Below are 25665 nucleotides of genomic sequence, written 5' to 3' on the forward strand. Positions count from 1 at the left end.
TGGAATACAGGTGCAAATGGAGCATCTTAATATATCCTTGACATTTGTTAACTTTGAAACATGCATTACGTATAACGCCCTTAAAATGCTATGTTTTATAGTTTCTATACTGCATTGCTTAATGATAATACATAGTAACTCACTGACTGACTGCCAGGGTACTTGCTGGGTTATGGAAAATGGAGATGTCATATTACATATAACATGACCTACACTGTACCTTGGATGTACAATCTTCAATATGATCCAAATATACATTAATGTAGTAATGAAATAAATATGCAACCATAAAGTGAGACATACATTTCTTAATTTTTTCTCACTTCATTTATTTTGTTCTTTCAAAGACTTCAAACATTGAACATTAAAACAAAAACTCCCTGTTAAGTATATAAAAGTTGAAATTAGTCCTCCACAATTCTACTAACTCATAAATTCCACAAATTAACATTAGTATTTTGCATTTTTTCAAATATGCCTAACACAGGATTGTGGTTGTATTATTTTTTGCTTTCTCATCTTCACATCTGCTTTCACATCACTTTAGTCTTATAGTTGTTGATAGTATATATAATTGTGTGCAAAAGTGTAGGCACCTCTGGTTATATTGTGTTTCAGTGAATCTCTAAGTGAACAGAAGGTGATACAACTTTTATGGGGTTAAAAAATAAACCCAACAACTTTCTGCAAATTGTAATTGTTATTTATATGCTGATTTTAACAGATTGAAATTTGGACACCCTTCCAATTGATTCATTACTACTTTTTGAATTTGTTTTTTTCAAGAGCCCCATAACTTGACTTGATAAATGAAATCAGGTGAAGACAACTCCTGGGTCTTACCCTTCTAACTTCTTAGGTTTTGATTGTTGATCTGTCCACTTCCAACAACCATAACCATGGGCTCCTCTAAACACCAGTCTGAGGATTGAAAATAAAGATAATTCCCTCTTAAAAAGTAGGGGAAAGTTCTCTTTTTGCTTCCAGCTTGCACAATTTCAACTGTCAGAAAGATCATTAAGAAATGGAAGTTAAAGGGAACTGTTGAAGTCAAGGCAAGATGTGGAAGACCCAGAAAAATCTTTGATTGATGGGGGTGGATCTGTTATGGTTTGAGGTTGTGTGGCAGCCAGTGCACAGGAAATATTTTACGGGTGGAAGGAAGAATTAATTCAACTAAATATCAACAAATCCTAGACGCTGATGTCCCAGAGTCACTGAAGAAATTGAATCTGAAAAGAGGTTGGATGTTTCGACAGGACAGCGATGCGGAACATACCTTTACATCAACTGTGAAGTACTTACAGAATCAAAAGATTAAGATTTTGAAAGAATATTTCTGAGCTAGAAGAGTTCTGTAAGGAAGAGTGGGAAAAAAATCCTAAAGCAAGAAAGGAAAGACTCTGGCTACAGGAAATGTTTGGATAATGTGACTTCTGCCAACGGATGCATTACTAAGTACTGATTGACATGGTGCCCAAAAGTTTGCACATACCATATTCACTGTTTTATAATTTTGAATATCTAGAAAACTGTAAATACTTATGCATTATAATTTACACAAAGATGTCATATTTAAATTTATATAGGTTTTGTCAGCTTCTTTTCACTTTGTATGAAAGTATGAACTGAAACATACAATTTGACCAGGGGTGCCTACACATTTGGAAACAACTGTACACTGTTTTTAGATTTGGTACATGTGCACTGTGCAAGCATGGAAAGCACACTGGTTTAACAGTAGTGCAGCATTACCCCTCATTTCTGCCTGTGTTTTTAGTGAGGCCAAATTGATGGATGCTGATTATGAAATTTGTGCTTAAAAGTTGGGGTCTCAAACTCAATTCCTGAAGTTCTAAGTCTCTTTTGGTTTTTGTTCTGTCTGAGCTGTCAGTTACATAGTTCTAATTATTTAGTGAATTGCATGATTGTAATACTTTGAATCGGGATTCGATGTGACACATGTACCTTTAATGAAGTGAATGTTTTCATTCAAATTTGAAAACGCTTAAGAAATATACAGTCTACCTAATAAACAAATAGTTTAATTGACTACTTACTGTGGGTTCGAACATAAAACAAGGAGACGAGTTTGATAGTCATGCATAAGGTGAATTATACATTATCAGCACAAATGTAGAAGAAGAAAGACCTAAACCAAATGAAAATGAAAGAGCTAAAAATGTTACTTTTAAGTAACATTTTTAGCATTTTTTTAAATTCTTTTGGGACTCACCATTGGAAACTGTTATTTTACTTTATCACTTCCCTTGCCTAAAGTGTCATCTATGGGCTCTTGTGTGCTGTGTCTCCAGCCTTGTTATGTATTAAAATGTTCTCTTTGTAAAGTTGCCGAGTTGCTAGGTTAGTCTTTTTGGGTGCAATAAAGCTGCAGTACAGTGCTGTGGATCTGTGCTGAAGACTTGCTTACTAATGTCCTACTAGTGTTATAGTCATATTATGTATTGGATCATCTCAGGCATTCTTTTACCTTTTACATGTTATATAACTTCTTTGCTTATCTCATCTGATATCCTTCTTTATGTAACATTCTCTCCAAACACTTTCAAGCATATTTTGTTATAGATTTGTTTGTTTTATAAAACTCTATATATTATAAAACTCAATATATACTTAAACTCTCTAAACAAAAGTCAGTTCATTTAATAAACGTTTATATAAAGTCTATGTTTATAAACTCTTGTACTCATTTCCTATCCAGACTGGCCTCCTATTCAGATCTCGTACAATGATTTTAGAGAATACAATTTTTAATATAATACCAATTCTAACAGTACTCCACATTCCTTTCTTTTAAAGCACTTATTTTAGTTACCCATTTGTCCCACAGATTCACTCATTTTAAAAGAGTAATGCAATCTTTGGTGGGTGGGGGAAACTAGGAAAATATAACTTACATTATTGAAAGAAAAAGTACTTTTACAGTATTAATCTTGGACCTAGTAGGAAGTTGTTTATCAGAACATTTTCCCACCCTTTTCTTGTTTTTTTTTAAATCTCATATTTCACTTCGGTTTCATGGGTAACTTTAAATTGCAGGCTGCCCACCTATACTGCCCCAGTTTTAATTCGATTAATTTTACTTAAGACCCTTGATCATAAACACCAACATTTTGTACTATTCTTTTTTTGTTCTTTGTTTTACACCAAAATTTAATGTTGTAATGTAATGTAGTAGTGGTAGTTCTTCCCTTTATCTTTCAATAATTAAGCACATTTTTGTTTATTCTCTTTATTTTTTAAGTCGGAGTACTGCCCAAATATACAAGGAAAAGCATTCACCCCACTGTTATTTCCAAAGGGCTTTGACAGACCACAATTTATATTTGCATGGCATTGTTGATTTATTATTATTGTTGTTTTATGTCCAGTTGTCTTCCACAGTTTCCTATAAATAATCCCTAGAGGTCAAATCAAGATCCAAGTCTCCGATGTGCAAAAACCTTGTTTGTTCCCCTCAGTATTGATAATTTATCTTAAGAGACACAAAGTATCCCACATTGCCCTTCCTTTAACAGTACAGGTTTGCTATTTTTCTGTAAGAATGTTATCCAATAATCAATTCACTATTCCCTTAGCAAATACCTTGTAATCAGGGTTCTTTAATGTAACTTGCCTTCAGTTGTTTAAGGTTATGTATATCACCATTTGTATATAGAATGGCAATCTTTCTTCTGGCCTTTGAAAACATACTGTAGAACATCATCACATACAGTACATTTAGAAGGGCTTTGTACACATTTCTCCTGCCAACCTCAGATCTTGTTCATACATGGTTTCCATATTGAGTACCAGTCTTCCCAACCACAGGAGACCTTTGCTCATACATGGCTATGCTGTGTGGAAACAATGTGCTGTATGGAAACTTTTAAAGAGTGCCTGGCTTCTTCACCAGTTCATGACTCTGTGTTGTCATCTTGGATCTGTCACGCATCTCCTTTGTGAACCAGCTTCGCTTCACCCAGCTGGGCACTGAGTTCCATATTTTTGTCATCAGGGTGCATGCATGATTTCAGTCCTCTCTTAAGTACATTCAATTGTTTGACTATTTTTAAGTTTTAGGATTGAATGTAAATAATTGCCTCAGTTTTATTTTTAATTGTATTGTATTACTTTCATATGTTAAAATATTATATTCACAATCTTGTATTTGTACTTTTTGAGGAAGAATGTTGCAAGTAATGTTAGCTGTTGATGAGGGTAACATGGACCATAGGAACCTAATCCCCTATTTACCACATATTGAAGTATTTACCAGCCAGAGTATTGCTAACTGTGGGGGTTATTTTTCTAAAAACTAAGGCTTTGTGTGGTCATGTAATGATATGTGGTTTGTACACTTGTATAGTTAAACTGTTAGACTTTGTGGTAGAAGAGATCCAAAACCTCCAATTTTGCAGTTTTGTTGAAGGTGGCACAATGTGCAGAGATTTATACTTTCACAGTCTCTTCCTCTGTGCCAGAAGCCACTGCATTTTCTGCATTTGATCTTTTGCTAGTTTTTAAAATAATCAAATAGCGCATAAGAATATGGACTTTAATGGCAGGAGGTCCTCAAATACAATTTTACCACAATTCCTCCTTCATACCCCAGTGCCATGACTGTTCAAAACACCACCATCCTCTGGAAAGCTAGGAAGAATTATTTTCCTTCCCCAAATGTTTTGTGAAATGTTTTTGTATAAGCACAGCCATCCAAGCCATAGGATTAAAAAAACCTTTACTTTAGAGGCAGACAGTGTGGAATCCTTTCCAGTGGTGTATCAGACTTTTTTATTTAAACAGCCCAGTAGTAAATTGACTTTTCAGAAGCCTGTGAGTTCTTAGGCAGCTCTTGACACATACTGTATTTTTTTTTTCTGGCAATATTGAGTATACTCATATTATTATAATGTTGTAATTAACTATAAGAACACTGTTTTATTCTTATGCACTTAAAATTTAAAATTCTTCTTCATGGTTAAAAGCTCCATTCTTCCAAAGTGTAATTCTTTCTTTGAACCACAAGCAGAAAGAATGTTATAACATCTCTGAAAACACAGACACCCACACACACACACACTTAAACCAGGGCCAGTTTTCCCAGAAACCAATTAACAAATAATATGTCTTTGGAGTGTATGAGAAAACCACAGCACTGGAGGAAACCCACACAAACCCAGCAAGGACATACCAGCTCCATGCTGAAAGCACCCCAGGTCCAGAATTGAACCCAGGGTCCCATCTCTGCAAGGCAGCCATGTTAACCACTGCACCGCCCCAAAATAAAACAATAGTTGTGTAATTAAGAGGATTGAAGACTTGTGTAAAACACTTCTGAACTTTGTCCTTAAGTAGATTCCTATTAGATTTATTAACAGGTGTTAACTACACCATGACGTCTGTCTTGACTCCGAAATTGCCAGTTTACTCACTAGTGACATTTTAAAAACACTGTCTGCATTTTTGTGCTTTTTCTTCCTGTTAATAAATTTGACCAGTCTGCATAGCAGTGAGTCAGAGCTGGAAGTTGACACAGTTGTGTCTGTCTGTAACCACAGCACCATTTGGATGGAATTGTGCCTGCTGTTTAGGGGCCATTTATGAGGTGCTCAGGCTTTAAGGCTGTTGTTCAGAACATATAAAAGCAAACAGGAAAAATTGTGAAACACAAATAAAAAGGCCTACATGTTTGCTACTCAGTAACAAAATGTGTCATGACTTCATCTCAAGGTGTGAAGTGGGCTACCATACAGACATATCCAAAAGATAAAGCCATCATAAAAACACAAAAAAGCAATATCTAGATCAATTGATTTCACACAATCACAAGATTGTGAGATGTTGGTTCATGTAATTTTTGGGATTTCGGTAAAGTCCTTAAGTTTCCATTTTCAAAAGTGTGCTGTCTGTCATGTGGTGTTGTTATTGCTAAACAGATTGTCGTTCTTGATGGTGTTTTTTGCATTGCTGATTAAATAAAACAGAGAACTTGTCTGGACATTTTTAGATTACTTTGTGGTTTTAATATTTTTACATGCTAATGTTTGTTTTTGTCAGTTAAGTGTTTATATTCAAACACATCTTCAAGTGATTGAGTTTCTAATTCAAGAAGTAAAAATCTTCCTGATTGACATACTGTAATTATTGGATATCCTGAGGCCTTCTTTGACAATCCAGTACACTTGGATGTAGGATGAGTTCTGCGCCCTGGCTGTTGTCAGTTAGAATCAAGGCTATGCCAACTGCTGACTGTGGTTGGGAGCTCCAGGCAAAAGAGAGCAGTTTTCCTGAGGGCTGCTAGTGGGTCTGGAGGTGTAGCTGCCACGTTTGCCTGGGGGAACGTGGTTTACCTCACACCAATGATCCCTGAGCACCTGCAGGGCCAAAGCTGTGTCTGTTCTCCAGCTGGCACCAAAGCACTGCTGCTTACATTCAAGCACTGCAGTGTGAAGCCAATAAAAAAAGCAGACGGCTTGTGAGTACACACATTTCCTGGAGGTTGTGTGTGTATTGCCATTATCTATCACAGGCTTGTGAAGGAACCTGTTTTAGTAAGTGTTTTTGAATGTTTGTTGACAAATTTACAATAGCAGAATTTAAAAAATACAGGCATGGGCATACAGTAATGAAGATACTGTACTTCTAGTGAATAAAAGATACTACTGTATATATTGATCCTTTTAAGATGCTCAAAGAACCTTCAGTGGTTGCATTTTTTTAATGCTGTAGCCAGAGATCTTAAGAATGACCATTTACCCTTGACATTTAAAGCTTGGAAATTTCAGAACTAATGTTACCCATATTTAAAGACGTGAAATACAAAATCAGAGATTTCCTAGAATGAAGATTTTAAAACCTGAATGGATTGCACAGGACAATACATTTTATTCTTTTGAAATTGTCAGACTTCTACTTGTCAAGATAAAACTTCTACTCACACTAACTTACTGTAAATATTCAAAAAGAAAGCCTGAATGATGACTAGGATGTAATTGTGTAACTGGGGCTTCAGGTTTTTTGATTTTTTATCTCAGAAGAACAAATATAATTTCCTCCTATAACAGGTCTACTGCTATTTAATATAGTAATGATCTTAATCTAAGTCTGCTTGAACTAAAGTGAATGTATTTTGATTAGCAGTTTGAAGTAGCCTCTTCCAAGGAGTTGAGGAATGTTTATTCACATTGATCTCTCTGTAAAGTTTTTAATTTCAGAGAATTTAAGAACTAATTCACTCCTGGTATATTGGAGTTGGTGGATGGAGATAAAATCAGCTTGGTTTTTAATCTGAGCATATATAATGACATTTTTTAGATTTTAGATTGAGCAACATTAGAAATGGTAGAATCTGAGCTCTTTAAGCATCTTTTGAAGGTTCAAGGGCAAAAGCTCCAGGATCCTGTGGAGGAAATTGGTCCTCACTGTTTATTTGCTTCCCCTTGCCATTGTGCTGTAGCTTTGAAAGCAGCTCTCAGCAAATATTTTTCATCACTAGTCAGTGAAGATAAGGGCAAATTACAATACTTTTTTCAGCTTTAACCCAGTTTCTCAATCCTGTTCCCTCAGTAATCTCTACAGCAACCAATGAAAAGTGCAAAGTACAATATAGTTTTCTTGATATTTTTAAGGATAAAATTTTCATCATTATTATTATTATTATTATTATTGATTATTACATCAACAAGTGCAATCTGCACATCATATCTTTCATCACCTCCTTCAGCTACCCCACGCTTTGTAGGCTTTAACATAGTCTCTTCTGTTGCTCTGTCAACCATCATTTCTAAAATGAAAACATATACATCCTCTTTGGATCCTATTCCCATGCCTCTGTTCAAATCCTGTTAACCTGTTCTGATTCAGTTTATCACAGACCTGATTAATAATTCTCTCGAGACTGGAGCAGTGCCATCACTGTTCAAAACTGCTACTGTTACTCCTCTCTTAAAGAAATCTAACCTTGACTGCAAGCTAATCTCCAGCAGTAGTTACTCAGCTGCAGTTTCACATGAGTTTCTACCAACTCTTTGAAAAATTGCAGTCAGATTTCTGAGCCTTACACAGCACAGAGTCTGCCTTTGTGAAAGTGTCTAATGATCCATTCTGTCCATTGGTTATCATTCTGTCCATTCCTGTCGTACTTGATCTCACAGCAGCCTTTGACACTGTGGACCACAACATGCCTAATCAGAGATTGAGGGACTATGTCAGACTGCAAGGCACAGCTCTGAAATGTTTTCTGCCTATCTTTCAATAAGCCAGCAGTTTGTCTGTATTGGGGAATAATCAGATATGTTATCAGTGTCCCCCAAAGGACAGTATTGAGGCCCATCTTGTTTCTTATTTACATTCTTCCTCTGGGTCAGATCATGCAGCAATTGGGCATTAACTTTCACAGATATGCAGATGACACACAGCTGTACTGTATATTAACACCAAACCTGATGTGTCCACTGCCTTGGAAAATTTAAACAGCTGTTTGGAGGAGATCAGGATATGATGATTTGGATATGCAATCACCTATCCAAATCAGTGTTAACTTGTCTGTGGATAACATTAAAGCTGAAACCATTCAAGTTGGTATTCAGGTATTCATGTTGGTGTAGATTTCAACACCTAAATATTTAAACACTAATACACCTAATATTTACTGCTGGGATGTTTGTAAGTAGAACTGTGTCTTCCAATTTAAAGAAATTTAAGATAAATGGAACTGATTTGATCCAGTTGATTTTAAAACCAGACAATTTGCTAAAATTGCTGAAAATGTCAAATAAAAGGGAGTTTGACAGGGTGGAATTCTCAAACAGAAGATATACAACTTAGCACCAGAGTTCAGTAAAGATAGAGGACGATAGCTAACAGAAGCAAGACAATGCCATTTAACATCCCTGTTAAAGGAACCCCTCCGTATGGTTACCTCTGTATTATTTTCAGCAAAAACCTCAGTTGATCACAGAAGGTTTGCAGGAACTCACTAGGGATCCCATCTATCACTGTTCATACTTTGTAAGGCTGCCTTTAACTCAGCAAAATGTGGGCATCCAAATTAGCTGCCTTGCTCTCTAAGCAATGTGGCAACTGAAGTTTAGCAAAACATTGTTTTCCGTGATGATTACACATAGAAGGAGCTAAACTCGGAGTTAATGAATTTCGGTTCTGAGACAATATCATCCTTTGAGTTTTTGATAGTAGTAGTGTTAACAAACCTCCCATTATTTTTAATCTTAAAGCCTAGCTAACTTCCCTTTGCCTTGAAGGGGTGGGCACTTCAAGATTCCCACATAATAGTTTGACAATCCATGTAGCGCAGCAGATTGAAGATCAGGGTCCTTGGCCTCCTGGACCCAGGCTTAGATTAGTCCTTGACTGGTGGAGCCTGCAACGACGGGTTAATATGACCCAAAGTCTCAGATAAAGTTGCATGCTATGAAGTGAATCGCTTTGTGCAGCTAGAGCTCTCTCTATAATTCGCAAAAATTATTTGTGGTCTGGGGCCAATCTGAAATGTTTCTCCTTGGATGTCACAGCTGAAGACAAACCATTCTTCGTCTTCAGGAGCGTGGCACTGAACTTGGACCCAACCAATAAAAAGATAAAGAAAAAGAATGAAAATACAGCTCTGAATGAAGATGAGTGAAAAATAGGGAGTTATCGAGCAGAAGCTCAGTGAATCTCAGACATCACATACCTAGTGTTACAGGAGTTTTTTATGTTGCCACTTTATTTGATTTTGCCATGCTCACTTTACATTTTTTTTACATTTTACATTTACATACCTGTTTTAAAAATTATAAACACTGATTCTGAATGTATGCTGCATTTACAAGTTGCTTTTCATACTTACTGTAACATTAAATTAACACTTGCACATTTTTTTGTGCTTGTTTGAGTTACAAGATCATTTTCTTTCATAGTTGTAAAACCTTGAACCTTTGCATAAAGACCTGGAGTATACCAGTGCTGCCTGGCACTCTACAGTTCTGAAATCAATTAGCAATTAGTTTCCCACTGTTTAGAGAGCCTTGAGTTGATTTGGTATTGGCATGTTGCTATGGCAACTACACTTGGAGAGAGAGTGCGAGCCATTCAGTCATAGTTTGTAGCTCCCAGAATGCTTTGGATGTGGACTTAAAGTAAAGGCAGAGAGACATGTTTTGATATATTTGTTTATTTAAGAATGATGATGCTAATGTATTATAGAGTTATTATTGGATAAATTGTTGAACAGGGGTAGTGAGGTACATTATTTCTTTCCTAGCTATTGCTTGCACTAATTTTAATCACGATCTAGAATAATGCCATTCCTTTTCAATCATGTAGGTCAGGGCTTCATATAAAATGCCTTTTTTCTGCAACTGCTGCGGACTGAAAACGTGTAATAAGACCTTTGGAATTACCATTATGACGCAGATGGTTTTACCCTGTCTAATTTTCTTGGATTTATTCCCATTTCATACTCCATGGTTTGGATTTATTGAATAAATTTAGCAAAATACCTTTGCAAATATGTTCCTTTCTACTTCTTCAACTCCAAAACAGCAATTTCAATGAGACATTGCAATTTTTCATCTCCACACTGAATCTGTAAGAAAACATACCTATTCTTATTTCCAACATTAGGCAGGTTTAAGACTGCAACAAGGGCTGGGCTTCTTTTCCAGCACAAATATTAAGGTCAATCACATATTAGAAAAAAAAAGAATTGTCAGGAAAATTGGTCTTTGTGGAGAAGTTAGAGATTTGAAATGTATAATCTTTTTTGTCCCTTCCTGCTTTACTCAAATATTTCCTGTTAGAAATTTTGACTTTTGATTATTTAATTCATTTATACTATACCTAATAATATAGAGACATTGTGTCAAGTACTAATACTTATAAAAAAGTTTGCTTCCAGTTATGAAAAAAAAAATAGCCTGATTGTTTAGTAGAATTGGTTGTCTGGCAGTGTCTGTTTTCTATAATTTTCTCCCAAGAGAAAAAAGAATAGAATGCTGGCCTTGAATTTTCTTTTCATTCAGCTGCAGACGTTCTAGTCCAGATGCTCATGGCAGTTTGATTTGGCACTCTTCTCCTGTAGCCCTTTCACACCCCTAGCTTCATATGCTGTTTCCATGGCAACCTGCTGACACAGCATTGCAAGTGTTTAGCTACTGTAGCAACTGCATTGTAGGTGCCAGGGCCTGGCAGCTTATCTCTAAATTGAAAGTCTGATGCTGTTATTTCCTCAGTCTTTCTCTATACAACAACTCTGCCTCCCTCTGCATCTCCAGCTGTCTTCAGGGCGAAACTATCAGTGCCGGGGAATTGAGGTTCAGAGGGCTTCAGAAGCACAGAGGCCTCAAAATGTGAGCAATGAAGCAACTACCCACATCTAACCAACACATCTGGACAACTATAAAATGTGGTTTCAACATACAATTGTGTTAAAAAAAAACATCTTTGCCTGTTGATTTATGTAAGAAATACAACTTGGACAGAGTTTGAGAATTTGTTGCATTGAGATTCACGGTGGCAAAGTTGTTAGCACTGCTGCCTCACAGTGCTGGGGCCCTGGGATCAATTCCTGGGGTGCTATGTGCATGAAGATTTCAAGTTCTCCATGTGTTTGTTGGTTTTCTTCTGAAATACATATTTTTTGTTCAAAGACATACTGGTTAGTTAATTGACTTTGTATAATGAGCTGTTTGGAATGTATTAATGATTCCTTACACTTATATAGCGCTTTTCTGGACACTAGAAGCGCTTTACAGGTAATGGGTACTCCCTCCACCACCACCAGTGTGTAGCATCCACCTGGATGATGCAGTGCCAACCATAGTGCGCCAGAACGCTCACCACACATCAGCTATCAGTGGGGAGGAGAACATAGAGAGGAAGCCAATTCAGAGTTGGGGATTATTAGGAGGCCAAGATTGATAAAGGCCCATCGGAAAATTGCCCAGGACACCGATGTAAGAGCCCTACTCTTTTCGAGAAATGCCCTGGGATTTTTAATATACATAGAGAGTCAGGACTTGGTTCTGTGTCTCATCTGAAGGACAGCGGCTTTTTACAGTATAGTTTCCCTGTCACTATACTGGGGCATTAGGACTCACACAGACTGCAGGGTGAGCGTCCTCTACTGAACACCTCTTCCAGCAGCAACCTTAGTTTTTCCCAGGTCTCCAATCCAGGTACTGACCAGGCTCACACCTGCTTAGCTTCAGTGGGATGTCAGTTGTGAGTTGCAGGGTAATATGTCTGCTGGCAATGTGAATTTGAACCTTCATTGAAACCAGTGTCCCAAAGTAATTTAAGAGTATATAACAGGTTTTGCATATAAAAAGAGCAATGTCATTGCAACTAATAAGAAATTAATTGCAAAGTATGTTGCTTGGTTTTGTCTAGGGTCAAGAAAGGTAAGATATGGACAGCAGGAGTGAGGACACACTGCATATTGGCAGTACTGCTGCTTGAGATTGCAGCTTTGAATTTAAACTTGAAAGGAAGTCAACACTCCCTTGAGTTGCCAACATTTTTCTGATGTGATGGGAGACATTGCCAAGTGAACCAAAGCGTCCAGCACATCCAACATTTCATTTTATTACATAGCAAGGATTAAAGTAGACCTCAGACAGATAACCTTTTTGAACATAAGGAGTTACTGTATGTAAATGCTTTTGATCCTCTGACTTGCCTGCACTCTTTAAAAGTGAACTATAACCACATAAGAATGTATACAAATTTACAAGTAGCTGAAGAAAGCATTCTTAGATCAACTGTGGACAGAAGTTTTGGATACACATTAAAAAATATTTACCCTAGTTAATGTGTCAAGTAAACACTTGTATTTATCATCAGACCCAGACAAGTTAAAAGATATTCAGATAGCTTTTGGGCACAGACTTGTTGTGCATATAGAAGACATTCATATTTCAAAGTTATAATGACTTAAGCGTGAATTACTTTACAGAAATGCCATGTGTAGATGTGAAGAAAGTTATGGCAGCTTCACCAGATGTTATTGTGAATTTTCACTGAACATGTTTACATTGAGTTACTCGCAACAGTTATAGAACTTGCCAAAAGCTCACCAAAGCTTTTAAAAAGCATGTTCTTGTAGGAGAAAAAAGAACATCAACTCATTATTGTTTTTGTGACTTCAAAAAATCAGGATTTTGCTTTTATATCATGTATAATGGATTATATTTTTCATATTATAATGCTATGTTTGACTTTAATGTAATATAAGAACTTTCACCCTTACTGCTCTGTATTGCTTATTTTGCTTTTCCTATTTTAAGCTAGCTGGACAGTACCTTTTTGTGTGCATGCACTGAACTGACAGCTAATATTATTCACCTTGTAGATCTGTTGGTTTGAGGTTGCTTGACTTCAGTTTGTAGATAACAGTCTTGTATGTTGAAAGTCCCTGTACCACATTTGTTTTCATATGTGTGAATTATTATGGATACAGGTGAGTATTTACTGTGTTTTTCTTTGTCTTATCCTCACGGTTCATATGCTTGTTAATCTTGTGAAAGTATGGAACCCACAGTTTTGTTGGTTTCCCTGACTCTTTCACTGACCTCCTTTATTATTTACACTTTTTGTAAATAATATTTTTATGCCACAGTCATAATTTAATACAAAAAAGATTTCTGGTGCAGTGTCACATTAAATTAAGATACAGTATGCTCTCTGTGTTGCTCTTGAAATAAAATTTTAATGGGAGATTTGAGTCTGATTGTGGAGTTCAATATTTTGACATAGGTTTTTGAAAATAAGTCTAATAAACTTAAACCAGTTTTACACTTCATTGATTTCACGTGTATTAGGACCATTGAAGATGTGGATATGGATTTGGTCTTTGATTAAGAATATTGAGTTCAAGCTCTCATGAAAGTTTATATTAAGGTGATTTTATATTATATATTAATTACATCTGGTAGAGCAGTGGCGCAGTGGATAGCACGGGTGTGTGGAGTTTGTATGTTCTTCTCATGTTTGTATGGGTTTCCTCTGGTTGCTCTGGTTTCATCCCACAGTATAAAGTGTCTTTGACTATGTGTGCCCTGCATCCCATCCAGGGTGTATCCTGCCTTGCCCCCTCGCTTGCCAGTATATGCTCTGGCTCCCCTGCAACAATGTATTCGATAAAGCAGTTGGCAAATGGATAGATATTTATCCTCAAAAGATATTGATAAAGTCAACCCAGTGGATTTCATAATCAACAGACTCATTAATGAAAGACCACATTTGTGTTCTTCTTGAGTCATTAATTTTCTGCATCACTTTAATGTCTTCACATACTGTATTTCTTTCCATATGCAGTACATTTTATCTGGGAACACATGAAAATAGACCTTTTTAAACAGCCCCCTTGCATCTGTAACAGATGCATGCATAGTATTGTCTAGTATTGACAAAAGTCACTTGTTTATTCTTTCATTGTGTTGGTAAAATTGTATAGTGTTTAAGTAGCACTCTTCATATATTTCTAATTCTTTCTCTGTTTTTCTTTAAATCCTTTGGAAACATATATAGTACAGCTTGGGATGTGTTTTGTCTGTAGCATATAAGCATTGTTTAAGCTACCTCTTGGATGGCAAAGTAAATAAAAAGCGAGCTCTGCTGATGGAAGTTGCCTGATTTGTGACTGGAGGAGAAGTATAGCTAAGGATGGAAGCTAGGCTTTTGTTTCATATTGTGAAGTTTTCTGGCTCTGTGACTAAAATAATACTCTTTTTACCTCTGGGTCTGGTTTTCCTAGGACCTGCCTGTTAAAAGATCACTGCTAATACATACTACCTGGTTGAAACACAGTGTGCACATACAGTATAATTTAATGCTGACAGGTAGTGGGCTCAAGACAGCAAGGAGTTTCAAGGACTTTCCAATACAGAGGAATAAATGAGTTTAATAGCATTGTGATTTGTTTTTTAAACTCATAGTAGTATAGTAACATATACATATATCTTCTTAAATAGTCGAATTTACTTCAGGATAAGGCAATAATAATACTAAATTATATTTTTGCCTGCGTCTGGAAAAAGTCACATTCCCACAGTTTTTCACAGACATATTTAACAATGGAGATGCAGAGTAGCCACACAAGCCAGAGTGGCAGATTGATAGGAGGAGTGCTTAGAAATAAATAGAAACAGATAATAAACTAGTGTATTAAAGATATCTTACCTTACATAATTATTTTTTCTACTGTAAAGCTGGTCATTTTTCTTACCTTCATTTTAAAACAGAAATCCTATTTAGGACAGGAGATGATTAAACACCCTCATGTTTACAGTGTTTTTATTACTGATATTTGGGGTACAGTGTGTTATAACTCATATTCTTTTAGTTATGTAAAATCTAAATCAACTGGAAAATCATAAAAGAGAAAACAAGCAGTGAACACCATAATTGTTGGTCCCATTGCTTAAACCTTAATGGTTTTTGGAGTCCATATGGGACTTTTCTTGGTTTGTTTCTTTGGTTTGTTTTAATTTATTTCTGTTGAAAAAATGCATGCATTATTTAATGTGCATTATTTCAAGTGTATTAGGGTTTGTGGAGGGTTGTTTAAATGTTAATTTTAATGTGTTTTAAGTTTATATATATATAACAATTCATTTAGGAATTTTTTGCAGTTGATCTATTTACAATGTCTTGTTTAAGGACGTATGTTTCTATGTACATCATATGATAGTGTGGGTGTATGTGTTGTTCACAATTTCAGTTCATTAGATCAGAAGAGATCATTGTACACATGTTCTCATTCCCAATAATGAACATACTTGCAGTTATTTTCAATTGCCTTCCAGAGCCTTTAATAGCATATTGTGAAATGTACCTCTTTTGTGACAGCACGTATTGTATAAAAAGATAAAATAATACAAGACAGCTGTTCTTTTTTTGTTCTATTTTTTAGTATTGTAGTGTGTGCTACTTGTGAAGACCGACATTGCAACAAGTATAATAAGGGTGAATACAAGTCCCATGAAACCTTGCGTTTGCTAAAAAGAACTCCATTTCATTTTAAGGGTTGCTAATGTTTGCATACTACAAACGCAGTTATGCATTATGAATATGACTCTGAATGTGCGTTTTCTCCACAGTGTCTGCCTGTTAGTTGTGTTCCTGGTTATCCTGTGTGTGTTGATTTAATCAGTGTGGGAAATTGCTTGCTCTGGTTCCTCTCTAGTCATTGGACTGCGACAAATTGCATTGGCTTAGTTTCTGTGCCATCTAAGATTAAAAGTGGGAAGTATGCCTGACAATCACTGCAAACCCTAAATTTATACAAATTCCTTGATATAGGCAGTAATTTAAAATAGTGTCTAAAATGTCAGGCAGGTGGCCGTATACCCTGTAACTAATGGTGTAGTATATTAACTTCTGTGCTCTTTCAATAATCAGACTGAGGAAAATGTAGCTACTATGTTTTTCTTCCCTTGCTTTTTCACATCCTTAAAAATGTTCTGAAATTTCTTTGTATTGCAGAGCTTGTCTTTACCTGGTCAAAAGACCAGTAGAATGCTCAGAGGCCCTGAGGACAGTTGTTTACTTGCTCCTTTGTAAATTGAAATAAAATACATAGTACTTTGCTGTCTGCAGCTGTGAAGCTACTGTATATACTCCATCTGTTGTCTTCAGATTTTTCACCTGTTGTAAACCCATGCAATGTCAGAAATATTTCTTATCTAGAAAGATTTGTGTTGATTTTTTTTTTATTCTGCAGACATAACATATGCATTTGCTCTAAGTACATAGGAAGGTTGCAAACTTGAAGAGGTAATTTGACCTTCTGAATTCTGAAAGCCAGGTTATCAGTAGTCTCCCACAATCCTTTGTGTTAAAAAGTTCCTCTTGTTCTCTTTTGTATTTCAGTGTTAATCCTAAAGATGTCTGTGAGGCCTTTTTAGAGTGCATTTTACAGTTGTAACACAAAATCCCTTGATTTAAATTCTATGCTTTTAACTATATGTTTAACATGTTGGAGTGTTCAGATGTCCATGTTTTGTGAGTGGGTCTCATCAACTCATTTTTTATTTTATCAACTGTTATTATTCTGGATAAAATGTTTGGCTAGCTGTTTGGCATTACTGCTAACCATAAAAATAGTCAGATATCACAATCACCCACATGAGGCAGTACGCAGAGGTGTGTTCAGTGTAGATTGGAGACCCAAATGAAGGGCGATGCGTTGCCCTAGCAGCCGCAGCTGTACTGCCTGCCTAAAGACGAGCCACAGCTGTTAAGGCTCTTCAAAACACTAAATTCCTCCCAAACAGACGGTCAGGGCTACCCCCAGAAGGGCAGGAACTTCTACCGGCAGTCCAAGAACGGATTGTACCTGAGCGTATGGCTGTTGTTTTTCTTCATCTGATTTTCTTTTTCTTTTTGCCTGTCCTGTCATGTATCTTTACGTGGGCAGGCTGACCTTTTTCATACATTGAGTTTTTGTTTTGTTTTGGCTTTACGTCTCTTGCACTATTTAACAGGGTCCAGTCTGGTTACTGCTGTGCTAAGCGTTTTTTTTTTCCCAGGCTGGATCCTGTTAAATAGGGTAAGCTCAGCCTGGATGTCGTGGTGCACAGCGGTGCATTTTTATTTTCCCATTTTGTTCTTGTTTTTCCTCTTCTGTTATTTTTGGTCCCTGCTAACCTCACACTGGTGCCTCCATCCCTCAGTCAGGGCGTTGACTTTTTACCAGTGCTTTCTGCTGCTCCTCCCACCCTCACATTGTTACACTTAATAATGTCATTTCCTGGGTCTAGAACCCTTTCTCCTTTCTTGACATGTCCATTACTAGGTTCCACACTGACCTATGCCCCTAAATGCTGCCACCAAATGGGGATTCTTGGGGCCATCCATTGCTGGGCAATGCCTCCTGCTGGGATAAAGGGTAAAGTGAAGGGGCAGTGAATGAGTTATAACACCTGAGTGGTGCTAAGGATGGGACAGTATGGTGTAGGAAAAACAGGATTTCTTCAGGAAAAACAGGATTTTGATTAGATTGTTATTGCCACAAATATGATTTGATAAAAAAGAATGTACTTGATGCCTCTTCTTTGGACTGATTCCAAATGTTTTTTGAAAATTGGAGACCTACATTGTCACAATATTTAAAATGAGATCTGATAAAATGTTAACATAACATCCTTTTAGTTAGTGTATATTTTACTATTTTAATCATATGTCGTACAATTTGGTCAATTTAACAGTGTATTGCTTTCCCATGTTATCTAGATGTAAATGATGTACCAACAATGAACATCTTAATCTTTTTTATTCTTCCAAACCCAGCTTTTTCAATCTTATAATTATAGTTTGAACTTGTCTACAGTACCTGACATCTGTAATTTATTTTCCAAGTCTTGAATTTTGTCTAAATCTTCTGCTATGTTTGGTAATCATTCTGTTTTAGTATTGTCTGCAAACCTCAATAGTTTACTTAACTATACTAGAATATAGAGAATTGGTATCAGATACAGTAATAAGATAAATAAATTAGTTTGATGAAATAAATCAGCCTAATATGGTTCCCTGAGGTATTCCACTGATTAGATCATAACCAGTTTGAGTATTCATCCCTTAGCTGTACTCTCCAATTACCATCTATTAACAATTTCTCAATTTAAATACTTGCATAAGATTCAACTATCAGTTGCTGTTTGGGAATTAATTTTTCATAAGAACTTTATCAAAATCCTTCTGTAAATTTGAACATACCATTTTGTAGGTTCTTCTTCTGTTCATTCCTCTGTTGCTTATTTAGATGCTCTTGGACAGTCATCATTCCTGCCGGTCTGCTGAAACCTTCCCTTCAGTCAGGACACAATAGAGTGGCTAACTCCATAGTGTCTGGCAACGCTGGCACATGCCTGCAGCATGCCAAAGGCCCTCTCCCTTGTTTCTGGTGACATTCAAAGCATTATGGAATGTAAAGAAAACTGACTAAACTTGGCCTTTTTCTTGGAGTGACCTAAGCTTTGAATTAAGGCCTTTTTAAAGGTGACCTGATCAGGCATTGTTCCACCTGGACTTCGTTGGGTAAAAGAGCACCTAATGAGCTTTCATGTGATTGGCAAGTTGCAATGCCTCACTGCACAAGCTGTATTGCTGGTCAGAGGGCTTAAAACAAATTGACAACTTACATAAGCTGCAACTATAGTATTCTCATTCCAGAAAATTTTGCGTTTCTATTTTTCATGAGTACATATTTTTTGGTATAGCTTCTTATATGTTTTTGGTATATATAGTTTTTCATCCAGTTTCAGGTTGGGTTAATTGGTATTACCCCTGTCTTGCATGTTTTGTATCCTTTTTGGATGTAATCCATATATAAATGTCATTTTATTATTTAATTACTGTCTTCCAGTAAGGAAATGGAGTCATAGAAACAATGATAGGAATAATATTTTAATAATGCTCATTTTTTTATACCTTGTGTGCCTACTGCTCAGAATGAGTGACAATAAAGAATTAGTTTGTACCTTTGAGTTACAAAGGAGAACATAAGTCAAAACCAAATAATTGGATCCCCTTGTGTAAAAAAATGTTAAGGTGATAACAAATTAAAGTAATCAGACATTTTTACTGGCTTTTCCCAGTAAAATGGGCAAGTTTTTTTGTTAGGGTATAATTGACAGAGGGTCTTTGAAACATGTGTGGAGTTTAAAAGCAGTGGTTTTAACACAGGACTTTTTTGTTTCTTGCAGATAAATGAGCTCGTGGACTGCAGGGATGTTAGTATAGGCGCCTGGTTTGAAGCAAGTATAGAGAACGTGACCAGAGCCACAAAAGGACAAAATGGCAAGGCCACAGGCAAAAGTGGGAAGATGAGCAAAAGGACTAATGGCAAGCTGGACCAAAACCATTCTTCCCATGGCAGTAATGGAAACAGTAATGGAAACTCTGCGTTTAACTTGGACACTGCACCTTCCACATCTTACATGGACTGCTTGAACAGTGAGGAGGATGTTACTTATCATATCAAATATGACGAGTAAGTGCCATTGGGAGGGGAGTAATGTATCAGCCTTTTGAAGGAGCCCTGTGTGCTATAGATTCAGGATGTCATTGAGGAATATATTCAGGCCTTTTCTTGATTTTTCCTTAAATTGGCTCTGTTTTGCATGTTTTCCTCAGTTGATTCATGGAAAGGTATGTAAGTTGTTGGCGCAGGGTGTCAGCTGTCATGCATGCTGGCAAGCCCTTTGACCGGAAAGGTAAGTGAGTCTGTATGAGATAAAGCAAAGCAAATTTTGATGGTTCTATGAACATTTTTATCAGTGGGCAATGTCAATCAGATGGTTATCAAAATAATCAGACTATTATGGTGGCCAAACACCATAATAGTCTTTTTTAAATCCAACAATGAAGAGGAGAATAAGCATAAATTGATATATATATAAATGGATAAGTCTGCTCTGCCCTGAAAAAATGCAGGAGAGGACACTTTTTATGGCTACTCCACAGCTCTTGCCTCCCTTAAGCATTACCCTTGTTAACCTTGTCTCACCCAGCTGGGTATTCAGTTGTGTGTTTTTCTCATTAGCCTGTTCATATGATTTCAATGATATCTTTTATTCAATTATATTGTTATTTATATTTTTTCTGTAGCAATAAGTTAACTATATCATATTCTATTGCCAAATAATTCAAGATGAAGATATCTTATTTCTATTATATTATAAGGTTATAGAAAAAAACAATCAGACAGAGAGAATCATCTGTATAGCATTAGGTTTCTAGAGGATAGTCAATGTTGTTTTAGAAAGCGCAGATCTTTTCAACTAACTTCCATTAGCAGTATGGAGCATACAATAGTAATTTTCAGAAGCCTTTTGATAATTTTAAGGATTAATTCTCAAATTGCAGGTGGTAGGCATTCAAGGTAGTACAGAACTGGTTATGTATAGAGAGCATAGAGTGCCTGTGTAAGTGCACAGGGATCTGTAGTTCAACCACTTCTCTTCTTAATTACTGTCAGTTATCTGGAATTATGAAGCAGGTACACTAGTCAAGTTATCCCAAAACAGTAAGATTATTACAACTGTAGAACCGGCAAAGGATATTCATAAAGATACAGAAAAATATTCAAGACTGGTCACTGATCATAACAGATGACACATAATTTTAATGAGTGTACCGAGATTTACACACTGGAAGCAGAAACATAACCTACAAATATAAGATGGTAAACATTTTATAAAGAAGCTAAGTATGATAAAGCCTGAGGTGTTTATCCTAAAGCATTATTTTAATGTTCTAAACAAGGGGGTAGCTAACTTGGACACCCAGGTTAATTAAGCAATTAAGGATCAATTCAATATTTAATTTGTTGGAAAGTACTAAGTCCCTTACTGGCATGAAAGAATCAAGGTTGTCTCCTGGGTTAGAAAATTAGTAAGAATTACATAAAAAAGGCAAACTTAATGTTAAGACGTATAAATTGTAGGTTACAATTGCTGTTAAAATGTTAAAGTGCAATAAGACCTCTTATAGAATGTTGCATTCATCTAGGTTGCCACTTTATAATAAAGATGTTGCTCTGGAATCAGTCCAGAGAACATACCGATAGCCAACAAGGAATGATATTTACATAATTACTGCAAAACATCTTACATTTAATTTGATTTAAAGGTCAAATAGACACCTTACAAGAAAGTTTAGAACCATCATCTAGTATGATTTAACACTCTCTGGTCCTCTTTATGTTTTAACATTCTGAAGTTGAAATTGAAAAGGTCAGCAAATGTGTATCTTACTGGGAGAGCACCTCAGATGTTTCCTACCCCTGTTGGTAGGTGAGTTTGTGCTTAACACAAATATCATGGGATGAGTATATAAGAGGGTGTATTCTTTCATATTTTTGAAAATGTAAATGTAAAATACATTCTGAAATGTGTCCTTTAGTCCTAGAAGATTAGAACCTAAGAGAGGTTAAAAACGAGAGGGGGCCATTGGCCTATAAAGCACATTTATAAGTGAGTAGTTAATTCAAGGATTTGAAGTCATCCAAGGATCTTATCTAGCCATTTCTTCAAGGAACCCAGAATATCAGCTTCACCAACATGGCTGGGTAGCTTGTTCCGTACTCCCAAATAATAAAGTTATATTTATATTTTAAACAATATTATTTAATTATATTAGTTTGTGGTGATGTTTGAATTGTTTATGGTGTTTGATAATCTGGTTGTATGTGACATCTTTAATGTAAAGTAGGAATATATTGTCCTAACTCCTACTGTTAACTGTAATCACACCATTCTGCAGCAGAAGCTACTGGAATTATATTGGAACAATTTCAGAATATAAGTGTAAGCATTCCTACCTATCCATAGCAAGAGGTTCATTAACACATCTATTCATGTCTTATTTTCCTTGACCAACAATATGATAATGATTATGCTGAAATTTGGTGATAATAAGTAACCCATCTTTATATAAACTATAAATCTTAAAGTGTGTTTTGCTGTTGTTATTATTAAAATACACATTAAAATGTGATTTAGATTTTTTCGAAATGTGTGATTTTTAGTATTTTCAAATTCTCAGTAGTCGAGAGAAGACAATGGACATCTAGCATGCATGTAAAATCTGGGTGGAAGATGATTAATCTGTATTTTATTACATTGCCCGTCTTTAACATGCAAAAATAGAGTATGTTTCAGAAACGTACTTTTTTCTTCCAAAAATCATGAGTATTTTATGTATAAAATATATGTGTGTGGGTATATATGTGTGTGGAAGAAAACAAGTAATAGGTTTATTCCATGCTGAAAAGAAGAGAGAAAACACAACGTTTCGGCCATGGAGCCTTCTTCAGGTGTGAGAGAGACAAGGCAGTAGGCAAAGGTAATGTAGTGAGAGAACAAAGGCTGGGAGGGAGGAGGGGTTAGAGGAGGGAGGAGGGGTTAGAGGCGGGAGCAGGGGACAGAAAGAGAAGCCAATCAAGATGTGTGAAGTCAGAATAGGTGTCGAGAGGTGTGAAATGAAACTTCCAATGAATGGAGAAAATTTAGTAGAATAGTAGTCTGTCGTTAAGAGAAGGGGGAAGGTGTGATCCTAGCTTCAGGATAAGTTTGGTTTCGGTAGTCTTTCTGATGTATGAGTTCGGAAAACCATCTTTGAGAACACAGACGGAGAGATTAGAGTGGTCGTGGCCGTCAGAGGTGAAATGAGAAACAATGGGCTTGGAGAGATCTTTAATCTTCACAGTCCTGACGTGTTCTCTGAAGCGGTCTCCAAGTCTCCTTCCTGTTTCTCCAATGTAGAGAGAAACTGGGCATTTACTGCAAGAGATACAGTAAATAAGGTTGCTGGAGGTACTAGATGCCATCTGGGTGATCCGGAATTGTCCTGAGGGGCCTTGAATGGGTGTGGTGTTGGATGTTTACTTACAGGTGATACAGCGAGCTCTGTTGCAAGGGAAATTGTGTGGGTGGTTGCTGAGGACGGTCAAGAGGGCTGTGAACAAGAAGGTTGCACAGATTAGGTGGTCGGCGATATGAGATGATGGGGCGGTCAGGAAAGGGGGCCCCAATGGAGGGATCATCCTGTTGGATGGATAAGTTGTCGTTAATAGTCCTGGGGATAGGAAGTGTGTTGGGGTGGTAGGGAAGCACCAAAGGAATGCAGTTGTTACAGCGGGAGTTCCTGATTTACTTGATGATCCGAGGGATGTTTTTGGCTCGTGCAAGGGCCCTTTCAATAACACTGCTGGGGTATCCTCTGTTGATGAAAAAGGAGTACATTTTGAGGGTAGCTGATGGAGTTGCCATGGGCACCAGAATGGGACCCAGCTATGCCAATATCTTTGTTGGCTGAGTAGAAGAACGCTTCTTCGCTTCCTACAGGTACTTTCCCTGCAACAGAGCTCACTGTATCATCTGCAAGTACACATCCAACACCACACTCATTCAAGGCCCCTCAGGACAATTCCAGATCACCCAGTTGGCATCTTGTACCTCCAGCAACCTTATTTACTGTATCTCTTGCAGTAAATGCCCAGTTTCTCTCTACATTGGAGAAACAGGAAGGAGACTTGGAGACCGCTTCAGAGAACACGTCAGGGCTGTGAAGATTAAAGATCTCTCCAAGCCCATTGTTTCTCATTTCATCTCTGATGGCCATGACCACTCTAATCTCTCCGTCTGTGTTCTCAAAGATGGTTTTCCGATTTCATACATCAGAAAGACTACTGAAACCAAACTTACCCTGAAGCTAGGATCACACCTTCCCCCTTCTCTTAACAACAGACTACTATTCAACTAAATTTTCTCCATTCATTGGAAGTTTCATTTCACACCTCTCAAGACCTATTCTGACTTTACACATCTTGATTGGCCTCTCTTTCTGTCCCCTGCTCCCGCCTCTAACCCCTCCTCCCTCTCAGCCTTTGTTCTCCCATTACATTACCTTTGCCTACTGCCTTGTCTCTCTCACACCTGAAGAAGGCTCCACGGCCGAAACGTTGTGTCTTTCTCTTCTTTTTTTCTGCATGGAATAAACCTATTATTTGTTCCTTTGCAGCCTACGCATGCTGACGCAGCTACCCACCTGAACTAATATATGTGTGTACTAAATTTACAAATAATATATACTGCACTGAAGATATTTACTGTAAATAATAATAAATCAGCTATTCAGATTACCCGAAGATACATATTTTTATATTCTAAAGCAATAGACTTAAATCTGGTAATAGAGAATGACAGTTCACTCTAATAATTAAGTAAATTATAATTATATTAGTTGCATTTCCAAGGATCTTATCTAGCCATATCTTCAAGGAACCGAGAATATAAGCTTCACCAACATGGCTGGGTAGCTTGTTCCATGCTCCCAAAAGCCTTCAGATAAAGAAGTTTCTCCTGTTTTCAGTTTTAGATGCGCTTCCACATAGTTTTTACTGCAGCCCTCTGGTGTTACGCCATGCCTCCAAAAGGACTCGTCAAATATTTAATATTTACACTCTCCCCAGTGCTCAGTATTAGGGTTTTTTCCTGGTTAGAGCTACTTCGATTCTCGCGATTACTTACTACTTGGTTTTTGGCTTCCTGATCCTGGTTTGTTCTCCTACTACGTCTCCTGGTTTTGGTTTTGGTACTTTGATTCTTGTTCTGGTTTTGACTCTCTGCTTCCTCACAGCTTACGGCTTTTGTTCTTTTGCACCGGTTTGTCTACCTTCGGCTTTCGGACCTCGAATTGTTCTAGCGACTACGCCTCTGGAGATCGCCCTGGTTTTTTCCATAGGGTCCTCACTACTAATTCCTAATATTTGGTTTATGTTTCACTGTTCCTTTTGAACAGTATAAAGCAATGTTCTTGTATAAAAGCTTAAAAGTTTTCTGTTATCAAATAAAAAAGCTGAGATTGTGTTCTGCCAAAAATTGAATATTTTCAAGTGTAAGTCTCCATTTGACCTTTAAATCAAATTCAGTGGAAGATGTTTTGTTGCCATTATTTAAATATCCTTCCTTGTTGGCTAACAGTATGTTCTCTGGTCTGATTCCAGAGCACCATCTTTATTGTGAAGTGGCAACTTTATAATAAAAAATCTTTATTATTAAAATTAGCAAGTTTGCATGTAACAGACCTCATTGACAGGGGTAGGAAAGAATGGAAGCAGTCTGGAATGCTGGAGGCGATCTTGGTTGGGCAGACCAG

At 36.8% G+C, this 25665-nt stretch overlaps 1 protein-coding gene across 3 annotated transcripts in view; it reads left to right on the forward strand.

Annotated features, from left to right (window-relative positions):
- The window catches only part of LOC102686253 (E3 ubiquitin-protein ligase UHRF2), a 155279-nt gene that overhangs the window by 52609 nt on the left and 77005 nt on the right, over nucleotides 1-25665 (forward strand). For all 3 annotated transcript variants that reach the window (XM_006627054.3, XM_015338069.2, XM_015338075.2), the window contains exon 3: nucleotides 19710-19996. In XM_006627054.3, the coding sequence (XP_006627117.1) occupies nucleotides 19710-19996 (287 nt within the window). The remainder of the gene's footprint in view (nucleotides 1-19709; nucleotides 19997-25665) is intronic.

This window comes from Lepisosteus oculatus, chromosome 3, assembly GCF_040954835.1.
Source record: "Lepisosteus oculatus isolate fLepOcu1 chromosome 3, fLepOcu1.hap2, whole genome shotgun sequence".
Lineage (NCBI taxonomy): Eukaryota > Metazoa > Chordata > Actinopteri > Semionotiformes > Lepisosteidae > Lepisosteus > Lepisosteus oculatus.